Below are 26608 nucleotides of genomic sequence, written 5' to 3' on the forward strand. Positions count from 1 at the left end.
CTATTTCTGTAGCTCTTCCAGAGTCTTCAACACTAGAGGAGCGAAATCAGAGTGAGATTGCTCCCCCTGAGTCAGAGCATAATCCTTGACCTTAGCAGCTTCTTCTGCAGCTATGCGTGCTGCTTCTTCAGCATCAGCCTTTGCTTTGGCTTCAGCTTCTGCAGTAGCAGCAGTAGCCTCAGCGGCATCCTTTTCTGCAGCTTCTCTTGCTCTGTGTTCTTCCTCCAAACGAGCCTTCTCTCCAGCTTCTCTACAAGCTCTCTCTTCTGCCTCTCTGGCCAGACGGCTCTGCAACCTCTCTCCAGCTTCTCTGATGAAGTCATTTCGGACTTGTTCAGAGAGGCCTTTCAGCTTAAAAGCCTCAGATGTCATCCATCTGATAACTCTATTCCAGTGAATCCTCATGGCAGAGGGATCATCACTGATTCTAGAGTTTTCAGATAGTGATCTGATCTTCTCCACTAAAGACTCAGCAAATAAGGTTACTGCTTCTTCCAGGGTGGGAAAGGTGGTTTCTGGTTCAGAGGTGGGAGATGTAGGTGTTGATGGTGTGGGGATGGTCTCAGTGGGAGGTTCAGATTGATGGGTAATAGGGTTTTCAGAGGGGGTTTCCGTGTGATGTTCAGAGGGTGGTGTTGGTGTTTGGTCAGATGGTGAAGGAATGTTGGTCATAGGGGATTGAGGATCATGTTGGTCAGAGTAAGAAGATATGGTGTAGTAAGGTCGAGATGAGGGAGTGGAAGAGGGTGGTGATATTGGTTCATTGAATAATTGGGCTTTAGATATAGGTAGAGTTGTGGTGGAGAGATTGAATTTTTAAAGGGGAGGTGATAGTGAAGCGCCGCGAAAAATACAGAGTCGCCACCGGATTTTATTTATTCCAAAGGAAAGGGAAAATAGCGATAAAACCCCAAATGATAAAAACGGTCTCGCAACCAAGAGTGGATTCAGAAGTCGGTTATGCAAGGGGAATGTATTAGCACCCCTCACATCCATGGTACTCCATGGGAACTACTTGCTCGTATCAAATATGTATGGATGTTTATTATCTGTAAGTTGCTTGCTATCGAGAATGAGATGAAAGGGTAAGATGGGGGAGAAAATAAGTTTTAATTTAGTGTGCTCGCCAAGGATTTGGGCCCTCGTGCCTACGTATCCCCATACGTGCAATAGGGAAGTTAGAGCTTCGTAGTCCGGCTAAAAAATAACGTATTTGTTTGGTTGTTTTTACTGAACAGTATTGACGTTCGCGCGCTACTGTCCACTTGCTTGTATACTCTATCATGGGAGCAGAAAGTATTTTCTTGTTTGCGGTAAAGTGGATACGCTTGGTTCGCACTCTAGCAGTTAAACATTACTTGCTCACACATGGAGGCTTAAGCTTCGTTCACGGTAGAACGGAAGTAACACGTCCTTATTGAAAGGATTTGAAGAGTGTGCGCTAAGGCAAAAGATTATTTGATTTGTTGGGGTCGATTTGATGCATGGAGACATGCATTAGACCCTTGGCTAGATACAGTCAACGGTCCAATAACTCGGGAGTTGAGAGGACAACGTGGTCCTAACCACTCTTTTTCATCCAAAAAAGAGATTTGAATTATGAAAAGAATTTGGCAAGTTTAATCATTGGAACTTAGAGGGAGACAAGTCTCTAACCCTTGACTAAGTACAATCAACAATCAAAGTACTTGGGAATCGAGAGGACAATGGTGTCCTAACTATTCTATTTCTTCCTCATAGCGCCTAGATTTAACTTGTTTGAATCATTAGATGTTTTAAGGGGGAAAGTCAAGTGTCGGGTCCTTAGGCTAGGTACGGCCGACAACCCAATTACTTGAATGTTGTGTACAAACACATACACCCCATTTGCATTCCGATTTGTTATGAAAATGGTTTTGAAAAAGGAACTTGACGTGGAATCAAGTGTTTGAATTTATTATGAAAATAGTGAGTGAAGAATGGAGGTGAGAGATAGAATGAGTTTGAGAAGAGAATGGAGAAGATGTGAATAAAGGATCATGAGGTGGATGGAGAATACTTGATATTGGATTGAGTATTCGCGTTACAATGGTGTGAGTTTTATTCGAAAAAACAACTTGACGTTGGGTCAAGTTCCTTTTGTTTCTTTTGAAATGCTTTGTTTATCGTTTTGTATTTTATCTTTGATTATTAATATGTATGGTGAACTAAGCTAGAAAGCAATAAAGCTAAGCTATTACATGATTAGGGGGAGGGGGGACATTTAACCCGCAATGGGGGGATGTAAGCAATTACAACCTAAGGGAATGCAAAGAAAATACAAGTTACAAACTATTAAACTATGTATCATGCCTAAGGCATACAAGTGACATGGTAATTCAAACAATACAAAATTATTGAATGAAAATGGAATGGTTAGGAGCATGGCTAGCTAAGAGTGAACTTGCTTCTCCAAGTCATATGTTACAACACAAAACAACAAACGAGTTAGCATGAATGAGAATGATGCAATAATATGTAAGTACATACAATGGTTAGAATCGATTCAAAAGGTGATGGATTAATCAATGAAAAAACAATCAAAGATCTATCCTGTGATCATGGCAAATGGAATTAGACATACAAAGTATTCTTCACCTAAATTGAAATGGGATTTTCAATTTACAATATGATCATAAACTAAAGAATCGATTAAATGTGCAATTAAAGTGACTATTAATTCTAAAAATTAAAATCTACCTAAACATGCATTAGGATCACAATCAATCATACGGAGAATTAACAATCCAAATTCCAAGAATTGAATTCTAATCTACATGATCATACAAATTGAATTGAGTCGAAATTAACCTAAGGGAAAATTCTTGACAAAATCAACCATGTTAATCTCAACAAAAATCAACAAAATGAATATCAAGAGATAATGACTTAAAAATTAATCATGGCATGGTTAATCAACCATGAATTAAATCTGGAAAATTAAGAAATTAAACATAATCTAACACTTGATTAAACCTAATTTCTAATTAACTATCTACTTAACTAATCAATTCTATTAACTAATTAATAAACCAAATTGCTAAATTCCTAAAATCTAAAAAATCAAGAACTATCCTAAATCAATCAAATTAACCCTCCAACATCAGGATTATTAAGAAAACAAAATTTAACCCTAAATAATTAATTGTTAATTGTGGATTAAACGGAGGATTAAGAACCAAATTAATATTGGAACCTGTAGGTGAGATGAAAATGGATAGTTATGTGTGAAGAATACTTGGGCCGTAGGCCCAAGTTCCAAGATGAGTTCAAATTCCAATCGGGTCACCAAATCCATGGCCATGTCACTACAGAGAGATTCCAAGGTTAACAACGCTCAGCACGAACATCCCTAAGAAATTTAACTCCACCTTCTTCCGGAATTCGAACAATCGTCCAGAACGCGACCTTGCGTTAGCTTCAAAACGAAAAAAATACGAAAAACTCACGTTAAAGATTGAAACAACAAACTCACCTTCGGTGGCCGTTCAAATCAACGTGAATCTGAAATCGTCTTCTCCGATCTGTTTTGTCGTTGATGACGCGTTGGATGAACAATGACGATGATGCTCCGATTTGAAATGTCAACGCAAGGTTATGATCATCTCCTTTGGTTATGCTCCGTCGTCATCATCCGTCGATTCTGTTACGGCGTCGTTGCTTTGACGTCGCGTGGTACGCGTGTTACGAGTCGCTATTGCTGATGGGTTGCGTTGTGGGGTTGCAGTGAAGAGGGAAAGGCGTTGGATCCTTTCTTTGAAGAGGGAAGGTAATCGCTTCTGAGGCCCGTCGAATCTCGATCGATGAAGACCTTTTCCCGAAACCGTGAGTTTTCTCCTTCCGTTTTGCGTTTTCCTCTTCTTTTGTTTCTGTTACGTTCTGTTGTTGATTGGAGGAGATTCCGTAAAATTATGCAGGTTGACGGATTTTTATGTGGACCTCATTCAGAGCAGATGGTGGAAGCTGGTGGTTATTTGGAGAAGTTGGAGGATTCCGCGGCGGGTTGCAGGGTGGAGGCGAATGGGGGTTTGGTGGATGTGATTGTGAGGTTGAAGAAGTCGATGAAGAGAAGTCAGCGTCAGTTCTGGGTTGCAATGGAGATGGAAAAAGAAAAAAAAAACGGGTGAAGAAACCAGTTCAGTTCTATGGAGGTTGTTGAAGTTGTGGAGGTTATGGAAAATTGTGGATTCAGTTAGGAATTAGTTAGATTCAATGACAGTTGGCGACAGTTGGCGACAGTTGGAATTGATTAGGCGGTTAGGACGGTTGAAGAGAGTTGGAATTCGGTTCGAGTTGGTTTCGACAGTTGCTATTAATCATGGGAAGTTATGGCACTTGGCAGGTTAGTTACCGAGTCGGTTCTCATATGAAGTTAGTCATGGTTTCAGTGAGTGTTTCCAGTTCTCTATTATGCTATGCTTCTATTTTGCCTCCTTCTTTCCACTGTTATGCTGTGGATTCAAATGGCTTAATGTTGGAAAAGGTTGATGTATATTTGTGTTTTTGCAGGCTAACGATTTACGGTCTTTGTTACGGAGCTATGGTCGGCATGTTGTAAGGCTTGCATTGGATTAGATTATGTTGGAGGTGATGAAAGCATAAGTTTGAACTGAGTTATGGTGAGGGAAGTTAGAAGCAGTTTTGAAATTGTTATTATTTTTTTTCATGAAATTTGCAGGTTAAATGGGTTTGTTTGAAGTGTACGATCCTTCCAACTGCATGAATGAGTCCACAATGGGAGGTGCGACAATGACAGTTGGTTCACCCAAGTTAAGCAAATATTGAGGAGATTATTCATTGGGTACACTTGCCATATTAGCTCTCAAAACCTTGTTGCCGGCCGATGTTCCTTTTTTATGCTGTTATTTGGAATGCATGGCCTGCATGGAACGCATGTTTTTATGTATGGAAATAATTGGATTTGAAATGTATGAATTGGTATGGATTAGTGTGTTTTTTGGGCTTTTGTTGTAATTTTTGTGCATTGAATGTGTAATGTAGGTAATTGAATTAGAAATGTGAGGAATCTGTGTAATGTTTAAATTGGAATTGAATACATGTGATTTTGGAAATTGGCTTATGTAATGAAAGTGTAGTTTTGCAACTAATGGTTGAAATGTTTGTAGTGCATTTGAATTGTCAATTAGAAATAATGGTTTATGATGGTAAAATGTCTTTGGATTGAATCCAAAGGTTGAATTGAAATGTGTATGTAATGCATGGAGTTTGATTGTTGGAAGTGGAATTTTGAACTTTAAAGCGTAATGGCTGGAATTGTATCGAAGATTAGTCTGGTAAAATGGTCGAATTGGTTTAAAAGAGTCTGTAAATGGAAAAGGATTCACGGTCAAAATCGGTTAACATGAACATGATTTAAAAGGTGAAAGGTGAATATGGTTCAAAGTGGTTTAAAATTTGAAAATGAAACAAGTTTTAAAATGGACTTTGGTTTATAATTGGATATGGATTATGGATTGAAATATGGATTTTTGTATTGGATAATGGATTTAGGAATTGGTTTTAAGAATAGAAATTGGTTTTAAGAATTGGATTTAAAATATGGAAATGATGAAAATGATTAAGAAATGGTTTTTGGTTAGAAGGTTGTCTTTGGTCAACTGGTTGACCCAAAAGTCAACAGTTGCCTGTTAGATGCCCAAAAGTGCTTATTTGAGCTATCAAATATGGGCATCTTTCACTCCTTCTTGTTGCTAAAACATTCGAAACCGCCTTTGTTTTAGATGAATCGTAATACAATGTTAAACGATCTTGGTACCTTTGATTCGTGCGTTATTGTGCAGGAATTAGGCATGAAATAATAGAAAATGAAGGCACAAGAAAATTGGCAAAGGGACCAAAAGAAGAAAGCATTCATCAGCACGCTCGCTAGGCGAGTGTTGTGGCGAAGTGCCCGCTAGACGAGCACCCAGCGAACATCCAGCGAACATCTCCAGTATTTTACAGTAGCAAACATCAACAAACTCGCTAGGCGAGCAGCCAGCGAAGGTGGTAGCGAACACGCCCAGACTTGGTCAAAAGTGCAGCCAGCACTCACTCGCTAGGCGAGCCATTAGCGAGCTCCCAGCGAGCAATTCCAGTAGCAAAACCTCCTAAGCTCGTTGGAGCGAAGGTTGAAGCGTGGGCTTCGCCTAGCGAAGGTTTTGTTCGCCTAGCGAACATGCAAATCTGGCAAAGGATTTTTCTCTGGGCGCAGGTGCCACTGGTGCCTATTTTAGGGGCTCGCTAGGCGAACCATTCTGCTCGCCTAGCGAGCATGACAACTCAGTAGCAGCACTATAAGTAGCAGGGGCTACTTTTTGGAGCCATACTTTTACACTTCCATACTTTGTACTTTTTTTAGATATTTTCAGCATTGCTCTAGAGATATTTTGTAACCTAGAAACCCATTTTTCTTCATCTCTTAACATTATTCTACAGAAAGAAGGTGGATTCCAACCCAATCTCGATTCTTCGACTTGGATGTTGATCAACCTTCAACCGAGACTTGTTGTGCAAGCCACCATGAAAATGAGTGGCTAAGTTCTTCATTTTGTCAAGGTTAGATGTAGATGATCATTAGCTTTGTGTGTAAATGGGATGATCTTCATTTGTAAACTCTTTAATGTGAATATATGGTGAAAACTTTGTTTTATTAAAAACTCTTTGTGTTGGTTTATGATCGAGAGATGTTTACCAACTCTTTACCTAGGTTTTCATCCAATCTTGTTTGTTAGCTAGAGATAGTAATGAATGATTTTGTTCACCATAAGGTTGAACCAAAAAGTTGTCATTTTGATAGATTATGTTAGAGATAAACAATGGATCAAAATCGGAAAACCCACAATGTGTGTTAGAGATAAACACATTGGGAGGACTTTGTGAAATAGTTTGTCATCTAAAGGAGTTTATAAGTTTTGTTGATCGAACATATACAATATTTCTCAAATAGAAAAACCAAAACTTTTACCGCATTTTATTACACTTTTATGCAAGATACTGTGACTAAAAGCAAAACCCCCTTGTTACTACGAGTTAAGAATTGAAACAACTGTCGAACGGCGACGATATCTCACAATCCTAGTGGAGACGATAACAAAAACCCGACACTTAAAACTACACTCACCAAAATGGCGCCGTTGCCGAGGATTGTGAATTGATATTGCGAGCATCGCAATAGTTGCTTAATTTTTAGCTTTCGAATTTTTGACTTGTGATTGTAATTTGTTTGGTTTAGTGTGCAACTTTCGTTTTATGCGAGGGCAGATTCCTGTGGACGAACTTCTTTTTGATCCCGAGATTGAAAGAACCGCTAGGAGACTGAATAGAAAAACGAGACGAAGGAGGCAACAAGCTAGACAACGACAAGAACAATGAGAAAGTTCTTCTACCACACATCCACCACCGTTCATACCTATCATGGATCAACAACCACAACCACCGTCCATGTCCACACCTTGTGTCAACAGTCCAAGGAATACTGCTCAGTTTGCCAACCACACGGGAAGGCAAGCCGAGATGAAGACGGGAACTCTTAACTTGCTATATGGAAGTCCATTCACCGGAATGGACCATGAAGATCCCTTTGCTTTTCTCACCAAATTTTATGAGATAGCATTGGCGGCCGGAGTTGATCAAGCTCAAGAGCTACCGTTGTTCAAAAGATTATTTCCTCATGCTTTGCTCGGCAAAGCTAAAGATTGGTACTTGGATCAAACACCTGCAGTTATGACGGATTGGAACATGTTGGAAGAGAAGTTCATTGAAAGATTTTTCTCCCACAACCGTTTCATGGAATCCAAAACGGCCATCTCCGTGTTTTCACAAGGGACCAACGAATCGTTGAATGAGGCATGGGAAAGATTCAAATCCATGCTTCGGAAGTGCAAAGGGCACGGTTTTGACGAATTGACTCAAATCCACATTTTCAAAAATGACCTTCAACTGAATTGCAAGACTTTGTTGGATGCTACCTCGGGTGGTTCTTTATTGTCTAAAAGCGTCGAAGAAGCTACAAATATTATTAACTGAATGTCTCTAAATAACCTCCAAAGTCAAAGTGGAGGCAACTCTTTGAAGAAGCCGGGAGTGCTTGAACTTGGGACGAACGATGCCATTCTTGCCCAAAACAAACTCATTTCACAACAGGTTGAACTCTTGACTCAACAAATAAAATAGTTGAAAGAGCCTTCTAGAGCTAAACAAATAGCTTGTTGTGAGATTTGCAAAGGTGAGCATGACACCGGGTTTTGTCCACCTCCCAGGTTCGAAGAAGTGAACTACATGGCGAACCAACGAGACTACCAACCGAGGCAACAACAAAAACAACCGTATCAACAACAACCGTATCAACAACATCCTCAAAACCAACATACCCAAAATCAACAACAAAACTTTCAAGGGAATCAAGGGTTCCAACCAAGGGGTAACTACTACCATAACCAAGGTTATGGGGGTGGTTCTTTTAGCCGTCAAAACCCTCCCCAAAATCCTTACCAACCTCAACAACCGCCGGTCGTGACTTCAAAGTTAGAAGAGACATTGACACAATTTATGCAAATGTCAATGGCTAATCAAAAGAGCAACGATGCGACTATCAAAAATCTCGAAACTCAAGTCGGTCAACTTGCTAAGCAACTAGCAAAACAACAACCCGGACCTTCTTTTTCGGCGAACACGCAAACAAATCCTAAGGAACATTGTAAGGCGATAACGACGAGAAGTGGAAGGGAGTTGATTAGTGAGAGTAAGAAAAGAGATGAGAGTGAAAAAAGAGAGGTTGAGAAAAATGATGAGGAGAAAATAATAGAGGATAGAATTGATGGTGAAGTTGGGGAGTGGAGTGATGAAGAAGTTGAAAAGGATGAAAAGAACGGTGAAGTCGAAAATAAAGAAAGTGTGGAAATTGAGAAAAACCATAGTGATGAAGTGAAGGTGGAGGAAGTGAAAAAGAAAAGAGCGAGAAGTTCTAGAGTTGCTAAAGGAAAGGAGGTAGTGAGCGCTACTCCAATCCAAAACCTTCCGTACCCACATGCTCCATCTAAGAGGGAGAATGAACGGCATTACGCCCGGTTCATGGATATTTTCAAACAATTGAAAGTGAACATTCCGTTTGCCGAAGCATTGGAGCAAATGCCTAAGTATGCAAAATTCATAAAAGACATACTTACTAAAAAGAGGAGGTACACGGAACCAGAGACAATCTTGCTTGATGCACGATGTAGTGCCATCATTCAAAAAACTCTCCCAAGGAAGGAATCCGATCCGGGACAAGTCGCTTTACCGGTAACCATCGGAGACACCTACACGGGTAATGGCTTGATTAACTTGGGATCTAGCATCAATTTAATTCCCCTATCCATTGTCAAAAGATTGGGAAATGTTGATATCAAACCTGCTAAGATGACTTTACAACTAGCCGATAAGTCTACCACTGCATCATATGGAGTGGCTCAAGACATGTTAGTCAAAGTTGATAAATTATTCTTCCTGGTTGACTTCATTTTTATTGATATGGAAGAGGACGACGATGCTCCGCTTATTCTTGGCCGACCATTCATGAAAACCGCGCGCACGATGATTGACGTTGACAACGGTTTGATGAAGGTAAGGGTCCAAAATGAAGAGGTAGCCTTCCATCTTTTTGAAGCCAAAAAGCATCTTAATGATAAACATGATTCTTTCCGAATCGATGCCACAAAGGAGAAGCTAGTGGAGGTCGCAAACCAGGTTCATATTTCTAATCCTTCCGAAAGATCTCTTATCGGAGTCTACCAAGTTTCGACCAAAAATAAAGGAAGAGAGATGGAAGCATGGTTGCATGAATTAGAGGCTTACGGAGAACTTGTCTATCATGAAAAGACAAGGGAAGGCGAGGATATGACCAATATAGTGGAGGAGCCAAAACTGGAGCCACATTTGAAGTATGTGTACCTTGATGATAACTGTACTAAACCCGTGATCATTAGCAATACTTTGTCCACAAAAGAAGAGAATCAATTGATGCGGGTGCTGAAAAAGAAGGATGTTGTCAAACTAGTAGAGGTCGGGATGAATTGTTCTATCGCCGATGGTGAATGGGTGAGCCTTGTGCAAATAGTTCCGAAAAAGGGTGGTATTAGATTTTATCGAAGGTTCATCAAGAACCTCTTGAAGACAACAAATCCCTTGAGGAAGTTGCTCAACAAAATGGATCCCAGAAGCTCAAACAACAAAGTGGATCGCGGAAGCTGCACAATTTCCTTGGATGCTCCTCAGTGAGCATCGAACTGTCGAGCTTATCCGACGTTAAAAAAGCGCTTGTTGGGAGGCACCCCAACATTGTAAGTATTTTTAAAAGCTTTTTGTTATGTTGTATTGGTGTCCATCTTGAAGAAACTTGCTGAATTATGCATTGCATTCTATTTTGAAAAGCAAAATATTGTCATGCTCGCTAGGCGAAGGCAGTAGCGACGCTTTGCTAGTTGCTCGCTAGACGAAGCAGTAGCGAGCTCTGCGTGGCAGAACCAATTTAAGTTTCAACAGGCCACTATTTTGGGCCCAAATACCATTTTTCTTTTTAGTAGTGTAGTCTGAACTAGCACTCACAAACACTCTCTCACTTTTCATCTCACTCAAACCCTAAACGGTTACATTGCATTGCAAACCTCATTGTGCACTTCAAATTCAATCAATCTCTTTCACTAAGGTTTGCCCTAATTCCATTTCTTTATGTTTTAACTTTGTAAATTTCTGAATATGAGACATTTAGGGTGAATTTGAGGGAATGGGTACATTAGGTTTTGCATGTGGATGTAGATTTGCATGTACCTTAGAACGATGCCTTTCATGATAAATCATTTTATTCTGAAATAGATACCATGAGACCTTGGGTTTTTCTGAAATTTCAGTGTTAACAAGGCAGAACCCGAAACCCGCAAGATTCGCTAGCACCTCGCTAGGCGAATCAGTGGCAAACATGACAGTAATTGGATATTCTGTTTTGCTTTCTAATCTGTTTTGTGTTTGTGTTGTTTCCTCTCTATGTCTTTGCAGATGGCATCTAGATCAAGCGCGCCTAAAAAGAGAAAGGTCGGGAGCACTTCCCGTACCGTGCCCATACAATTCGACACCGACAAATTTGTCGGGCCAAAGCAAGCAGCTAGATATATGGCTTTGGAAAAGAGAAAGATTTTGCCGGAGAAAAGATTCATAATCAACCCCGAGGGTGAATACCGTACATTTTCCGGGTTGATTCACAGTAAGCGGTGGGACCGGTTGATATCTTCACTTGAACACTATGACATCGAAACAGTGCGTGAGTTCTACGCGAACGCACTGCCTAACGATGACGAGCCATTCACATGGACAACACGAGTGTCTGGCCGTCAGGTTGCATTCGATCGGGACACAATTAACCGTGTCTTGGGTGAACCGCTCCATTTGGGAGCGAATGAGAGAGACACTTACCATAGGGATTTGAGGCTTCACCGGGATACAGATTCAATTTCTGCTGCCCTGCTTTTTGAAGGGAAATCAGTTGAGTTGAACCCATCTGGGGTTCCAATGAGATAGCATAGGGAAGACATGATTCCCATGGCTCAGCTGATACTCAGGTTGGTTCTCACAAATATAAAACCCAAGTCTCACACCTCTACCGTGCTGATCCCAGTGGCACATCTGGTTCACTGCATCTTCACGAATATTCAAATTGATGTGGCGAGGGTAATTGCTTTGGAGATGAAGTCCATGGTCGAGAGCGGGCTAAAGTCGGGGGCACGAGTTAACTGCCCCCTTGCTTTCCCGTGTCTAATCATGACTTTGTGCCAACATGCGAAGGTGAAGCTACCCTCCCGGAGTCAAGTAAGGATCCCGCCGGCCATCAATGATAGATATGTGGCCAAGTTTTGAAAGTCTAAGAACTTAAGAAGTGGTGCAGCTGCTGGTAATACCGGGACTTCTGATGGTCCTGGTACTTTTGCTCATGGATCAGATCCTTTCCAGCAGGCTGTCTGCAACTACAATTGGGATTGGATGGCGGCAACTCAGTGCGCCATGGTTGACATGCACGACTCTATGCAGCTGTTGCAGTTGCAGGCACGTGACCCCTCCGGTGATCACTCGATGATGACGCGTGAGCAGTTTCTGCAGAACGCTAGCTGGCCTGTGGACATGCCTGTGTTTAGAGAGGGGGTGGGTGCCGGTGCATCTCGTGCTGGTGCTTCAGGTGGTGTTGAGGATGATGGTGATGACGATGATGATGATGATGATGCTACCGGTTCTGAAGCCGGTAGTGATGAGGGTTTTGAGTCCTTTGAGGGCTAAGTTTGTTTTATTTTATTGTATTTTTCAGATTTGTTGTATTTTGATTTTGGTTATGTACTTTTGGGGTGTTTTATCCCCCATGCACATTTTTAAAATTTTTAAGTAATGAGTATTGTTTATGTTTTTAATTTGTGTGTTTGGTTTAAATTTCTTTTTGTTTAATAAATTTTTGGTTGTTGAGTGTCAAACCTTCTAGATTGGTTGCTCCTCAAAGAAGTATCCAATGAAGGTGCATCCGAGCTTGGATGGCAATGATAAAAATAAACAAGTGAATAATGCTAAGGTACATGGTTACCTCCGGTTAGAATTTTAGAATGCATTAAGAACTTTACTCTTTTTTGTAATTGAATATTGTTCTTTTTGCAACATAATTGAATAAATGTTTCATCTAGGACTTAGAACCACAAATTGTTAGGAAACCTCCATTGTACACTTAAATGCTGGATTCTAATAAACTTTGTTGATTCATTTGATTCATGCTTGGTCTTTTATTATTGTGAATTTGTGGAAGCAATTAGAAATGATCAAGGCGCTTGTTTTCTTATGAGCACAACTAGTTCCAAATACAACTTACCCGTGAGCAGAGAGAGTATTCGTTAACCCCTTTGAGCTTAAACAGTTGAATCTCAGCTTGAAATAAAGCGAGATGTCAAAAATCTTTTTTCTTGAAACCCGGAAAATTTTGATAATTGTTCTTCTGCCGTAAAAAGTCAAGAGCATTCACTTAGGGTGAGTAAGAAATAAGTTGGGGAGAACGAAAAAGAGAATCGGTAAGTGCCACAACTCTTGAAAAACCGAGCAAGCATTGAAAATAAAAAAATATATAAAAATATAGAAAAGACAAACATCTGTTTTGTAAATATGATGTGAAAGAAAAGAAAAAATAGAAAAAATGAAAATGAATGCTTGCTTGGAAGAAAAATAGTGAAAAACAAAAATTGAGTTGTGAAATAAGAGTTGTGAAGGTTTCAAATGAGAAACAAATGGAACGAAGTTGAGATGTGTGAATAATGTACAGTGAATGTCTCTTTTGCATCGGCAATTTCGTTTTCAATGGCCTTAGAAATGACCCTTGTTAGTAAACCTAACCAAGCTACAACCGGAAAAGTCCTTAGTGATCTTCTCGCTTCCGCATTTCCATTTATAATTGTTAGACATTGTATGAATTGAATTGATTTCTTCATTGTTTGTTGGAGAGAGAGATTGTCCCCGCGGTTGCAAACGCGTAATTTCTTCAATCCTTATTCGAAGAGGAGAGATAGGGTGATTCATTAAAGATAATATTGTTGTGGATAGATACATATTTCGCATTGCTATTAAGTTTTAGTTCTTGTGCATTATGTTATTCTAACCATTGGGAACTTATGCCTGGTTGATTTTCTTGTGTTTGAGCCGTTTTATCCGACTTCGGAGAAACCTTTTTCTTAAAGCAAATCCTCTTGTCCTTCAAGAGGCATACTTTGCTTGAGGACAAGCAAGAATCTAGTTGGGGAGAGTTGTTAGATGCCCAAAAGTGCTTATTTGAGCTATCAAATGTGGGCATCTTTCACTCCTTTTTGTTGCTAAAGCGTTCGAAATCGCCTTTGTTTTAGATGAATCGCAATACAATGTTAAACGATCTTGGTACCTTTGATTTGTGCGTTATTGTGCAGGAATTAGGCATGAAATAATAGAAAATGAAGGCACAAGAAAGTTGGTAAAGGGACCAAGAGAAGAAAGCATTCATCAGCACGCTCGCTAGGCGAGTGCTGTGGCGAAGTGCTCGCTAGGCGAGCACCCAACGAGCATCCAACGAACATCTCCAGTATTTTACAGTAGCAAACATCAACAAACTCGCTAGGCAAGCAGCCAGCGAAGGTGGTAGCGAACACGCCCAGACTTGGTCAAAAGCGCAACCAGCACTCACTCGCTAAGCGAGCCATTAGCGAGCTCCCAGCGAGCAATTCCAGTAGCAAAACCTCCTAAGCTCGCTGGAGCGAAGGTTGAAGCGTGGGCTTCGCCTAGCGAAGGTTTTGTTCGCCTAGCGAACATGCAAATCTGGCAAAGGATATTTCTCTGGGTGTAGGTGCCTCTGGTGCCTATTTTAGCGGCTCGCTAGGCGAACCATTCTGCTCGCCTAGCGAGCATGACAGCTTAGTAGCAGCACTATAAGTAGCAGGGGCTACTTTTTGGAGCCATACTTTTACACTTCCATACTTTGTACTTTTTTTAGATATTTTCAGCATTGCTCTAGAGATATTTTGTAACCTAGAAACCCATTTTTCTTCATCTCTTAACATTATTCTACAAAAAGAAGGTGGATTCCCATCCAATCTCGATTCTTCGACTTGGATGTTGATCAACCTTCAACCGAGACTTGTTGTGCAAGCCACCATGAAAATGAGTGGCTAAGTTCTTCATTTTGTCAAGGTTAGATGTAGATGATCATTAGCTTTGTGTGTAAATGGGATGATCTTCATTTGTAAACTCTTTAATGATGAATATATGGTGAAAACTTTGTTTTATTAAAAACTCTTTGTGTTGGTTGATGATCGAGAGATGTTTACCAACTCTTTACCTAGGTTTTCATCCAATCTTGTTTGTTAGCTAGAGATAGTAATGAATGATTTTGTTCACCATAAGGTTGAACCAAAAAGTTGTCATTTTGATAGATTGTGTTAGAGATAAACAATGGATCAAAATGGGAAAACCCACAATGTGTGTTAGAGATAAACACATTGGGAGGACTTTGTGAAATAGTTTGTCATATAAAGGAGTTTATAAGTTTTGTTGATCGAACATATACATGCAAAGTGATTGTCGAACCCTAACTTTGACAATATTTCTCAAATAGAAAAACCAAAACTTTTACCGTATTTTATTACACTTTTATGCAAGATATTGTGACTAAAACCAAAACCCCCTTGTTACTACGAGTTAAGAATTGAAACAACTGTCGAACGGCGGTGATATCTCACAATCCCTATGGAGACGATAACAAAAACCCGACACTTAAAACTACACTCAACATTGCCCAAAAGTCAACTTAGGCAAAAATGTTTATTTTTGGGTGAAATGATAGGTAATGACTAGTATGGAATGGACTTGAATAATGACTCGATGAAAATTGATTTGACTGAACAAAACAACGCCTTTAAATCGGCTGAAGTATGCCATGAAAGTAGACTTGAAATCCAACGAAGCAAAATCAACCAAATGATTACTTAACCAAGCGGTGGGCTGTAACACCTTAACGAATATCCCTTAATCAAAGCATGAAGATCAAGAACAAGTGAAACTCTGATGAATTATTGAACAAGCCAATGAAACTCCATGAATGACCAGATGGATCTCAACCTTGTAGGCTCCATATTCAATGCCACGTGTGATAACACCCTTGAACCCATGATTTTATGTCCTTTCAAATGCAAGTGGAATGTGTTATGGTACAATGGACATGTAGATGAGATGAATGCTTATCAGGATATGCAAATGCTTAGGGTTAGTGACCTAGATGAACTTGTGAATGATAGGGTGAATTTTGGGGTATGACAGTTGCCCCTATTTAATCTCCTCAAACCTTAATGTATGGATAGTCACCGCTTCCGGACATTCAAGGTAGGAGGGTATTAAATACTAGAATATCAGAAAATTTCCCACCAAGAACAAATGAAATGTGAAGATAGGTCACAAAGAAATTCTTAACTGAGATGTAGGATTAACAAACTAGCTTTTATGCAGGCAGCTGCTGGGGATTGAAATGTTATGTGATCGAAGGATATTTACGGAAGGTTGGAGATGCATGACATATGCATGATGCTGATGCAATGTGATTTATTCTTCTTTTTCAACAGGCTCTCTATTTTTTTTCTTTTATGAGCAAGCTTTTCATTTTTCTTTTTACCCTTTTTTTTTTAAAACTCTTAGGCAAGCACTGAGAACATTTTCCGTCGTGAAGAAATGGGTGAAAGATTTTTTGAAACATGGTTTACCAAATGGAACCTGGACTTTATTTTTTGGTTTATGACTGGGAAGAAAGAAAGGGAAGGAGACCAAACACTATTTGTCTTTGCTGAGGGATAGGGTCCGAAGTTAACCATATCGGAAGGAGAAGAGAAGGGTAAAGGGAGGGGCTCCGAAGTTAACCTTATCGGAAATGGAGGAAATTGATCCTGAAGTTAACCTTATCAAGAGGGTAAGAAACGGATCCCGAAGTTAACCTTATCGAGAAGAAAAGAAGAAATGAAAACATGTTTCCGAAGTTAACCTTATCGGAAGCGGAAGGAAAGGATCCCGAAGTTAACCTTATCGGGGAGGGAAGAGAAGTATCCTGAAGTTAACCTTATCAGGAAGAGAATAAATGGATCCCGAAGTTAACCTTATCGGGGGAGAAGAGAAGTATCCTGAAGTTAATCCTATCAGGAAGACAAGAAACGGATCCCGAAGTTAACCTTATTGGAAAGAGAAGAAATGGATCCCGAAGTTAACCTTATCGGGGGAGAAGAGAAGTATCCTGAAGTTAACCCTATCAGGAAGACAAGAAACGGATCCCGAAGTTAACCTTATCAGGAAGAGAAGAGATGGATCCTGAAGTTAACCTTATCAAGGAGAGAAGAAACGAAAACGGGCTTCCGAAGTTAACTTATCAAAAAGAGAAGGAGTGGATCCTGAAGTTAACCTTATCAGGAAGAGAAGAAATGGATCCTGAAGTTAACATTATCGGGAAGAGAAGGGATGAAACCGGGTTTCCGAATTTAACCTTATCGGAAAGGGAAGAAAATGATCCTGAAGTTAACCTTATCAGGAAGAGAAGAAATGACGACATCATAGGGGAAACATTCCAAAGTTGACCTTATTGGAACTGGAGAAGGAAAATAGGGGGGTCCAGAAGTTAACCTTATCGGGAAGAGAAGACACGGAAAAAAGGGGGGTTCCGAAGTTAACCTTATCGAAAGAGAGGAAATGGATCCTGAAATTGACCTTATCAGGGAGAGAAGAAGGGGGATACGAATTTTCGAAGTTAACCTTATCGAAAAGACAAGAAAGGTATCCTGAAGTTAACCTTATCTAGAAGAGGAAAAATGAACCCTGAAGTTGACCTTATCAGGAAGAGAAGAAATGAATACGAGTTTCCGAATTTAACCTTATCGGAAAGGGAAGAAAGGCGTCCTGAAGTTAACCTTATCAGGAGGAGAAGAAATGGATCCTGAAGTTAACCTTATCAGGGAGAGAAGAGAAGTATCCTGAAGTTAACCTTATTAGGAAGACAAGAAACGGATCCCGAAGTTAACCTTATCGGGAAGAGAAGAGATGGATCATGAAGTTAACCTTATCAGGGAGAGAAGAAACAAAAACGGGCTTCCGAAGTTAACCTTATCGAAAAGAGAAGGAGTGGATCCTGAAGTTAACCTTATCAGGAAGAGAAGAAATGGATCCCGAAGTTAACATTATCGGGAAGAGAAGGGATGAAAACGGGTTTCCGAAATTAACCTTATCGGAAAGGGAAGAAAATGGTCCTGAAGTTAACCTTATCAGGAAGAGAAGAAACGAAAACGGGCTTCCGAAGTTAACCTTATCGGAAAGAGAAGGAGTGGATCCTGAACTTAACCTTATCAGGAAGAGAAGAAATGGATCCCGAAGTCAACATTATCGGGAAGAGAAGGGATGAAAACGGGTTTCCGAATTTAACCTTATTGGAAAGGGAAGAAAATGGTCCTGAAGTCAACCTTATTAGGAAGAGAAGAGAAACGGGTCCCGAAGTTAACCTTATCGGGTAATATCCTGAAGTTAACCTTATCAGGAAGAGAAGAAAAGGATCCTGAAGTTAACCTTATCAGGAAGAGAAGAAATACATAATGATTTTCCGAAGTTAACCTTATCAGAAAGGGAAGAAATAGGTTATAGCGATATGACTCACTCTAAAGTGAATGGAAGGCTTGGTCAAACATGTTCAACTCGCAAAGACACACAGGAAGGTCTGATATTATGTATGTTTGACACGGCTGGGGTATGGTTTGGCCAACGGAACTGGACTTACAAACGGTTCTCCCGACTGGGACCGAACGCCGCAGGGTATTGAAAGAGGGTTTATCCACCAGGTTGGATTCCAGGAAAATGCCGATGGAAATGGGCTATTGAGTAGTTCCAAGAGAGTTTTGGACTTGTTTCTTTCTCGTTTAGAGAGCTTCATGGTTATATCAGATGATATGCATGAAATGATATGCATTTTGTGTGACAGGCTTATGCATTGATATGCGGGTCCACGGATGCCCCAAGTTTGGGCATGGTGTGCCCTAAATAGCGACACATCTGCTCAGGTTAGAAGGCTTCTAATTTATGGGGTGTGAGATGCATCTCGCATGACTCCCTGACATTTGACTTCTTGATATTGTGAAATTTGAGCAGGATCTTCTGATGCCCCAGGCTGGATCTAAAAAGCTCTCACGAGCGGGAAGAGAACCTTCACCTCTTCGGACAGTCTTGCCTCAGTCTGTTGGGTATCTGCACGAATTGCCTCAGTCTATTGGGTATCTACATGGATTGCCCCAGTCTCAAGCTATGAAGCAACTTTGTCGTACATCATCTCGATCTGACATGCCCCCGTGTCTCGGAATTGCACTCCTCTGATTAACCATCTCGGAGAGATTGACTTCTTATGCTCTTGGGGTGCCTTGCCCCAGTACGATCCTTGAAGAAACTTTGCCCATAGCTGGCTGACCCTTGAGGGAGTGCCCTTGATTAATTGGTCTTCTGAGAGATTTATCAAATCTCGACGTGACTACTTCTGATCGGCTGGATCTTGAAGAGATTTCTCGACGTGACTACTTCTGATAGGCTGGATCTTAAAGAGATTTCTCTATGTGACTACTTCTGATCGGATGGATCTTGCAGAGATTTCTTGACGTGATTTCCTCTGATCGACTAGATCTTGTGGTAGTTTTGTCTTTAGCTCGATAGAGTCTTTAAACATTCTGCTCTAGTATGATCAAAATAAGTGGCTTGCCCCTGCTCGACGGAGGTCTCAGGCGTTCTTCACTTTTGAATCATCAAATGAAGTGGCTTGCCCCTGCTCAACGGAGGTCTCAGGCGTTCTTCACTTTTGAATCATCATTTGCCTCTGCTCAATGGAGGTCTCGGGCATTCTGCACTTTTGAATCATCAGTCCAGATGATTGGCCTCTGCTCAATGGAGGTCTCAGGCGTACTGCATTTTTGAATCATCACGTTCCTCAATTCATGTTCATTGTGGAAGATTTTTGGATGTCAGATGCTTATCCACGAGTAAGACAAGTTCATTTTAGAAATGATAATGCAAATGTCATGTTTATGCTAGTTTTGAAATCCCATTACGTTCACTAGAATTATGACATATAGTGAACGAATCACTAATGAGAATGTCATATCGATACCAACACAAATGATAAGCAAATCATTAAGGAGTCAGTTTTAACACGATTGTACTAACTATAGTACGCTTTCGAACTAAACCCTTATTCAATTAGGTCTTTTGAGGGTTGTAACGTGGCCTGGTTCATGGTTTTCAAAAAAAAGGATTTATGGCTCGAAACCTATTCTAACCCACCCACTCTTCGTGATGTTCTTCAGTCCTATGTTTAGCTAGTTCGATACAATCGCTCATCCTTCAAAAGGGATTTGGGGGTGAAGATGAACCCACGAGGTTTTAGGAGGGGCAGTCATGCACCTTCTATCTGGTTTGTTGCCACACGATTTTGTTCTCGCTGAGGATTTTCTTATGATTCCTCTTTGTTCGATTTGTTCTTTCATTCCCCTACTTTTCTTGGATTAACTCTGATTTGAGATCCACAGGGATGCCCTAATTTTTGCCTAAGTAACTTGTTCTCAAGTTTCGACTTAGCGGGCTTTCATCTCTTTTGATTTTGATTTCTTTGATGGAACACATCGTGCGACATTTGCTCGATTGATTTGAAGGGTCGTGACTGCCTCGTGCCTCTATGGGTGAGGGACAACCAATGCAGACTTATTGTTTCCGACCTCCTATGAGGGATAGGATATGGTTGATCCTCAGACAGGACACTCCTCATTTGAAGTTTGAACACCTGGTCAAACTAACTGACCTCTACCTTGCCCCGAGTTAAGATTGAGGGTTTTATATTCAGAAAGGAACTCCTACTCCTTAGCTCGAAGGGGTTGACTAGGGATTATCCTCCTTATATCTCCGGTGTTTAGGATTCAAAACAATGCCTTACATCATCAGCAAGGTTCTATCCAAAAGTGTTCGTGCAGTGATATCGTGTTTTCAATTTCATCAGTCTCCTTTTGATTTTGCTTAACAAAAGTTTGGTATCGATGAAAAATATGAGTGGACACGAATGGATTTATTCAAAACAATGCATATTCATTTCAATGCCATTATTATTCAAAAGCAAACAAGTTTATTACAAGTGAATATCTACAAATGACAAACAAGAAAAATTGCACATGAAAAATGATTGAACAAACTAATGGTTGCTGGAGTGATCAACCTTATTCTTCCCACAACTTGGGGTCTCAGTTCTCGCAGAAGCTGATGGATTAGTCATATAGAGGGAACTTCTTCGAGTCCACCACTGCTCTGACTGCGGCATTGTAGATGTGCTTGCACCCGCGGGGTTATTCATGATGTTTGGAACCGTTGGCGCAAACGATATAGCTTTCGAGTCAATCAAGTCTTGTAGTTTGTGCTTGAAGACATTACAATTCTCGATCGAGTATCCTAGCATCCCAGAGTGATACTCACAGCAAGCATTCATGTCATACCCGGGAGGAAAGGGTATTGGAGGAGCCTTGGCTTCTCTTAACTGAACCAACGAACCCCTGAGCAAATAGGCTAGCAGATGACCACACGGCATAGGTGTTGGGTCGAACTTCCTAGGAGGCCTCCTTGGTCTTTGTCTACCTTGCTGATAGCAGTTCTGCTGCTAGTTTAGATACGGGTTCGACACCTGAGACGTATTTGTCTGTGAAGTCTTGGGGGTGCGTACTACATTCAGGCCTTGCGGTGTGAACATAATAACCTTCGAATCGATCAAATCTTGCATTAAGTGCTTTAGAGCTGTGCAACCCTCGGTCGTGTGTCCGGGTGATCCAGAATGGAATACACATTTGGCATTTACATCATAGCCACGAGGAAGAGGTGTTGGAGTAGGCCATGGTTCTCGTAGTCGTACCAATGAGTGCATAAGCAATAGAGGGAGAAGCCTACTATATGACATAGGAACGTGATCCATGTGCCTCTCTGCCTTCTTTGTCTTTCTCTGACCCTGATGAGCATAACTCCCTTGCTAATTGGGATATTGATTCTGCACTGGGTTGCCCTACCTGGGTTGGGGGATAGGAAGTGATTGCTGAGATGGAGCCTCTGAAGATCCCGGCTGTGGATAGAATCCATGAGGTAACTCTTGGTGTGTATTAGAATCAGGCACGTTCATAGGAGGGATCACCTCTGGTACAACAACTGGCCTATGATAGCTCAACAGTACATTCATGAGATCCAAAGCACGGGCAGACTGAGTCTTCAGATCTCTGAGTTCCAAGCCCAAGGCTTCATGACTTTCCAATAACTCATCCATGGTAACTCGAGACATGCTTCTAGCTCAAATAGATGTCAGGTAATCAGCTTGATTATAGCAGGTTCTGGACAACGGCCAAATAATAGTGAGCCGCCTTGAATAGGTCTAATGAAATGCAATTATGCATGAATGCAACATGTTTTATGTTCCCAAAGGAATGCATATCCTGAATGATGTGATGAAATGGCATGCAACATCATGGATCCAAGGGTTCACATCATCTTGGACGATCTGATTGTGAAGCTCAAGGTAGGTTGAAGGTTTATTTCCCCGCGAGAAACCACTATATCCCCTCACAAGGTGAGTACGAAGACTTATGAAGATGCTTAGATTCATGGTTCATGAGGCGAAAGTATCGTTATCGCCACAAGATAATTTGTGAGTTAACGATACCTTCGGGATGATCTCCTCTAAGTGAGGTTTCCTTCAACTTCGAAAACCATGGGTTGCCGAAGGTCCTTGGAGTCATTGAATCCCTTTGGAAGAATGGCTATCAGCGCGAACGTGACTCACATGCCAACAAAACTCCAAAAAAGAATCTATTCCAAGTGGGATGTTCGTGTCTCCCTCTCAAGACAACTACGTCTGATAGGTCAACACGAAGTCCCTCTTATCTTATGTATACTCTCTAAGCCTGTGTATTGGGCTCCTCACTCTATACTACCTATCCCGTAATATCAAAGCAAGATGATATATAACAGGCATATATAACAGGAATGGATAAATAAAGCAAGTGATAGCAGAAGTAAATAATCCAAGAAAAGGATACAGGCAAGTTAGGCTTGACTCGCTTATGGGAACTCCATATTGTCCCCAGCAGAGTCGCCAGCTGAAGTGCCGCGAAAAATACAGAGTCGCCACCGAATTTTATTTATTCCAAAGGAAAGGGAAAATGGCGATAAAACCCCAAATGAGAGAAACGGTCTTGCAACCAAGAGCAGATTCGGAAGTCGGTTATGCAAGGGGAAGGTATTAGCACCCCTCACATCCATGGTACTCCATGGGAACCACTTGCTCGTATCAAATACGTATGGATGTTTATTATTTGTAAGTTGCTTGCTATCGGTAATGAGATGAAAGGGTAAGATGGGGGAGAAAATAAGTTTTAATTTAGTGTGCTCGCCAAGGATTTGGGCCCTCGTGCCTACGTATCCCCATACGTGCAATAGGGAAGTCAGAGCTTCGTAGTTCGGCTCAAAAATGGCGTATTTGTTTGGTTGTTTTTACTGAACAGTATTGACGTTCGCGCGCTACTTTCCACTTGCTTGTATACTCTGTCATGGGAGCAGAAAGTATTTGCTTGTTTGCGGTAAAGTGGATACGCTTGGTTCGCACTCTAGCAGTTAAACATTACTTGCTCGCACATGGAGGCTTAAGCTTCGTTCACGGTAGAACGAAAGTAATGAAGGAGAATTGCCATCCAAAGCACAGTGGAATTTAAAAATTTCTCCATTTAGTGATCCTTACGAATGGGCATGATCAGTGATAGAATCGTTACCTCTTGTGGAGATTCAAACCTTTGGTGCAGATCTCTTGTAACGATCAAAACCTTGGATACAGATCCACGGGGCGATCACGAACGTTGAACGATGACAACGTCTCTACTCAGTCCACACGAACGGAGTCCTTCAATCGCAGTGCTAGGTGTTATGAATGAAGGCTTTGAGTGAGAGAAAGAGAGATACAAAATTCCAACTCTTCAGTTGTGTTGTATTCCCATACATTGCTTCTGCACAAGAGTTCTTATTTATAGAACCACTTGTGTGGGCTTCAAGGCAAAAATTCCACTTAAGTGTATTTTGGCCCATATCTCATAATATGCCAAAATCACTTAAGTATTTGGTACCTTACCATACTTCGTATTCTACTTAAGTACACCGTACCTTACGATGTTCCTTAGTTACTCTATCTCTCATCAATCCGTCCTTTGTGTGTAACCTTATAGGTTTTCGTGGCGTTGGCAATTATATTAAATCACGTATTTAACATAATAAACAGTGAGCAGTATCTAGCAACACATCACTGCTACCCAAGACACGAAAATGTCATGTGATCTGACAAAACCTCCTGTGATAATAATTATGTGTATAATTACCCTTTTGCCCTTATGTCTATATTTAACACAAGGTATAGACCGTGTCATCCTTGTCCAATTCAATATTGGGCCGATAGACATTTATCCTGTTATGCAGGATGGGCAAATTCCATCTAGGACACTCATGTCCCTCAGCATGCTTCGTGGAGTACCCATCAACTGTCTTTATGGTTATCCAGTTACGGACAACGTTGGATCAGCAACAAAGCACTCGACTCTACATCTAGGGTCCATAGTGGTTTCAGGTCGAAGAGTGGTATACACTATTATCACCATGAGAATAACTTATGACACTTTGCATAACTTTCTATATAGTATTCTCATAGCGGGTCAATCCGGTATAAATATTACTCTTAATATTCATACCTATGTTTAAGACTTGATAACTCTTTATCCGTGATCCATGAGATGTGATCATCAGTCTACAAACATAATAGTCTCAATGCTTTAATGTTATCCCACTTCACAATAAAGCTCGACTACGGATACTTGTAAGAATAGTGTCCTTATGTTTAATGTGGTCTCATGATCAAGTCACACTTGATGCATTAAACGGACTAGCTATTTTAGGGACTTTATTAAACAACCGTAATAAAGAAAAAGCCTTTTATTATTAATAAATAATTCGATACAAGTACCAAAAGTATTGGCCTCTAGGGCTTACACCAACAATCTCCCACTAGCACTAGAGCCAATCAGGCATACCCCTTATGCCCATTGATCTAGTATGGCCATCATGCTTCTGCTGCGCAAGAGGCTTTGTCAGTGGGTCAGCAATATTGTCAAGTGTAGGTACTTTACATATTTTCACATCTCCTCTATCTATTATCTCTCGAATGAGATGATAACGCCTAAGTATGTGTTTGGATCGTTGGTGAGATCTAGGCTCCTTAGCTTGTGCGATAGCACCATTGTTATCACAATAGAGACCAATGGGATCCACAACGCTAGGGACTATGCCAAGTTCACTAATGAACTTCCTGATCCAAACAGCTTCCTTTGTTGCACTTGAGGCAGCAATATACTCAGCCTCGGTTGTAGAATCAACAACTGTATCTTGCTTTGAACTTTTCCAGCTCACAGCGCCACCGCTCAAGCAAAACACATAACCAGATTGCGATCTAAAGTCATCCTTATCTGTCTGGAAGCTAGCATCGGTGTAACCAATTACAGCCAATTCTTCCTGACCTCCATATATCAAGAATGAGTCCTTAGTCCTTCTCAAGTACTTAAGGATATTCTTGACAGCTATCCAATGGGCATCACCAGGATCAGATTGGTACCTACTCGTTGCACTTAAAGAATACGAGACATCTGGTCAAGTACATAACATGGCATACATGATAGATCCTATTGCAGATGCATATGGAATCTTATTCATGCGTTCCCTTTCTACCTTAGTTGAAGGGGATTGTGTTTTTGATAGACACAGGCCATGTTGCATAGGTATGAATCCTTTCTTGGAATCATGCATATTAAAGCTTCTCAGCATTTTGTCTATGTATGTACTCTGACTTAGGCCAAGCAGTTTTCGTGATCTATCTCTATAGATTCTGATTCTTAATATATAGGCTGCTTTACCTAGGTCCTTCATAGAAAAGCATTTCCCCAACCAAGATTTTACTTGTTGCATGCGTTTCCAATGAGTAATATGTCATCTACATATAATACCAGGAAAACGATCATGCTCCCACTAACCTTCTTGTAGACACAAGGCTCATCTTCGTTCTTGATGAATCCATATTGTTTTACCGTTTCATCAAAACGAAGATTCCAGCTTCTGGAAGCTTGCTTCAATCCATAGATTGATCTTTGTAGCTTACATATCTTTTGGGCTTCTTCTGGTATGTCAAATCCTTCAGGCTGTGTCATGTACACATCCTCAAGAAGATTTCCATTAAGGAAAGCAGTTTTGACATCCATCTGCCATATTTCATAATCATGATATGCAGCGATAACAAGTAAAATCCGAAAAGATTTAAGCATTGCAACTGGTGAAAAGGTTTCATCATAGTCAACACCATGAATTTGTTTATATCCTTTTTGCAACCAGTATTGCCTTATAGGTATGTACCTTACCATCCATGTCAGTCTTCTTTTTGAAGACCCACTTGCATCCTATAGGATTAACTCCTACAGGAGGCTCTACCAAGGTCCAAACTTGGTTTGTGTACATGGAATCCATTTCAGATTTCATGGCTTCTAGCCACTTCTCAGACTCGGGACTAGTTATGGCCTCTTGGTAGGTCACAGGCTCATCTTGATCCATGAGTAATACATCACCTTGATCTGTTATGAGATATCCATATCTCTCAGGTAGGTGACGTATCCTGCTTGACCTACGCTGGTCTTGTTCTACTTGAGCAGGTTGCTCTTCCACAACCACTTGTGTTTCCTGCTCTAATTCCTCCATAGGTGTATCGATGCTTTGTGATTCTTGAATTTCTTCAAGCTCTACTTTCCTCCCACTGGTTCCTTTGGAAATAAAATCCTTTTCTAGGAAAACTCCAGTTCGAGCGACAAACACTTTGCCCTCAAAAGGATTGTAGAAGTAATACCCTCTTGTTTCTTTAGGATACCCCACAAATAAGCATCTGTCAGATTTGGGCTCAAGCTTAGTTGAAATT

General features: G+C 40.7%; 1 protein-coding gene and 1 long non-coding RNA gene across 2 annotated transcripts in view; one reads left to right on the forward strand and one right to left on the reverse strand.

Annotated features, from left to right (window-relative positions):
* On the reverse strand, positions 1–672 carry LOC127129676 (uncharacterized). The gene is made up of 2 exons (XM_051058820.1): positions 423–672; positions 1–329 (listed from the first exon to the last, which is right to left on the reverse strand). The coding sequence occupies exons 1-2, from the start codon at positions 670–672 to the stop codon at positions 1–3; spliced, it is 579 nt and encodes a 192-aa protein (XP_050914777.1).
* A 2820-nt stretch (positions 673–3492) lies between these two features.
* Positions 3493–26608, forward strand: part of LOC127132550 (uncharacterized) — a 39987-nt gene continuing 16871 nt past the window's right edge. Inside the window, exon 1 of the long non-coding RNA XR_007806775.1 lies at positions 3493–3631. This is a non-coding gene — a long non-coding RNA (uncharacterized LOC127132550). The remainder of the gene's footprint in view (positions 3632–26608) is intronic.

Source organism: Lathyrus oleraceus, chromosome 3, assembly GCF_024323335.1.
Source record: "Lathyrus oleraceus cultivar Zhongwan6 chromosome 3, CAAS_Psat_ZW6_1.0, whole genome shotgun sequence".
NCBI classification, from domain to species: Eukaryota; Viridiplantae; Streptophyta; class Magnoliopsida; order Fabales; family Fabaceae; genus Lathyrus; species Lathyrus oleraceus.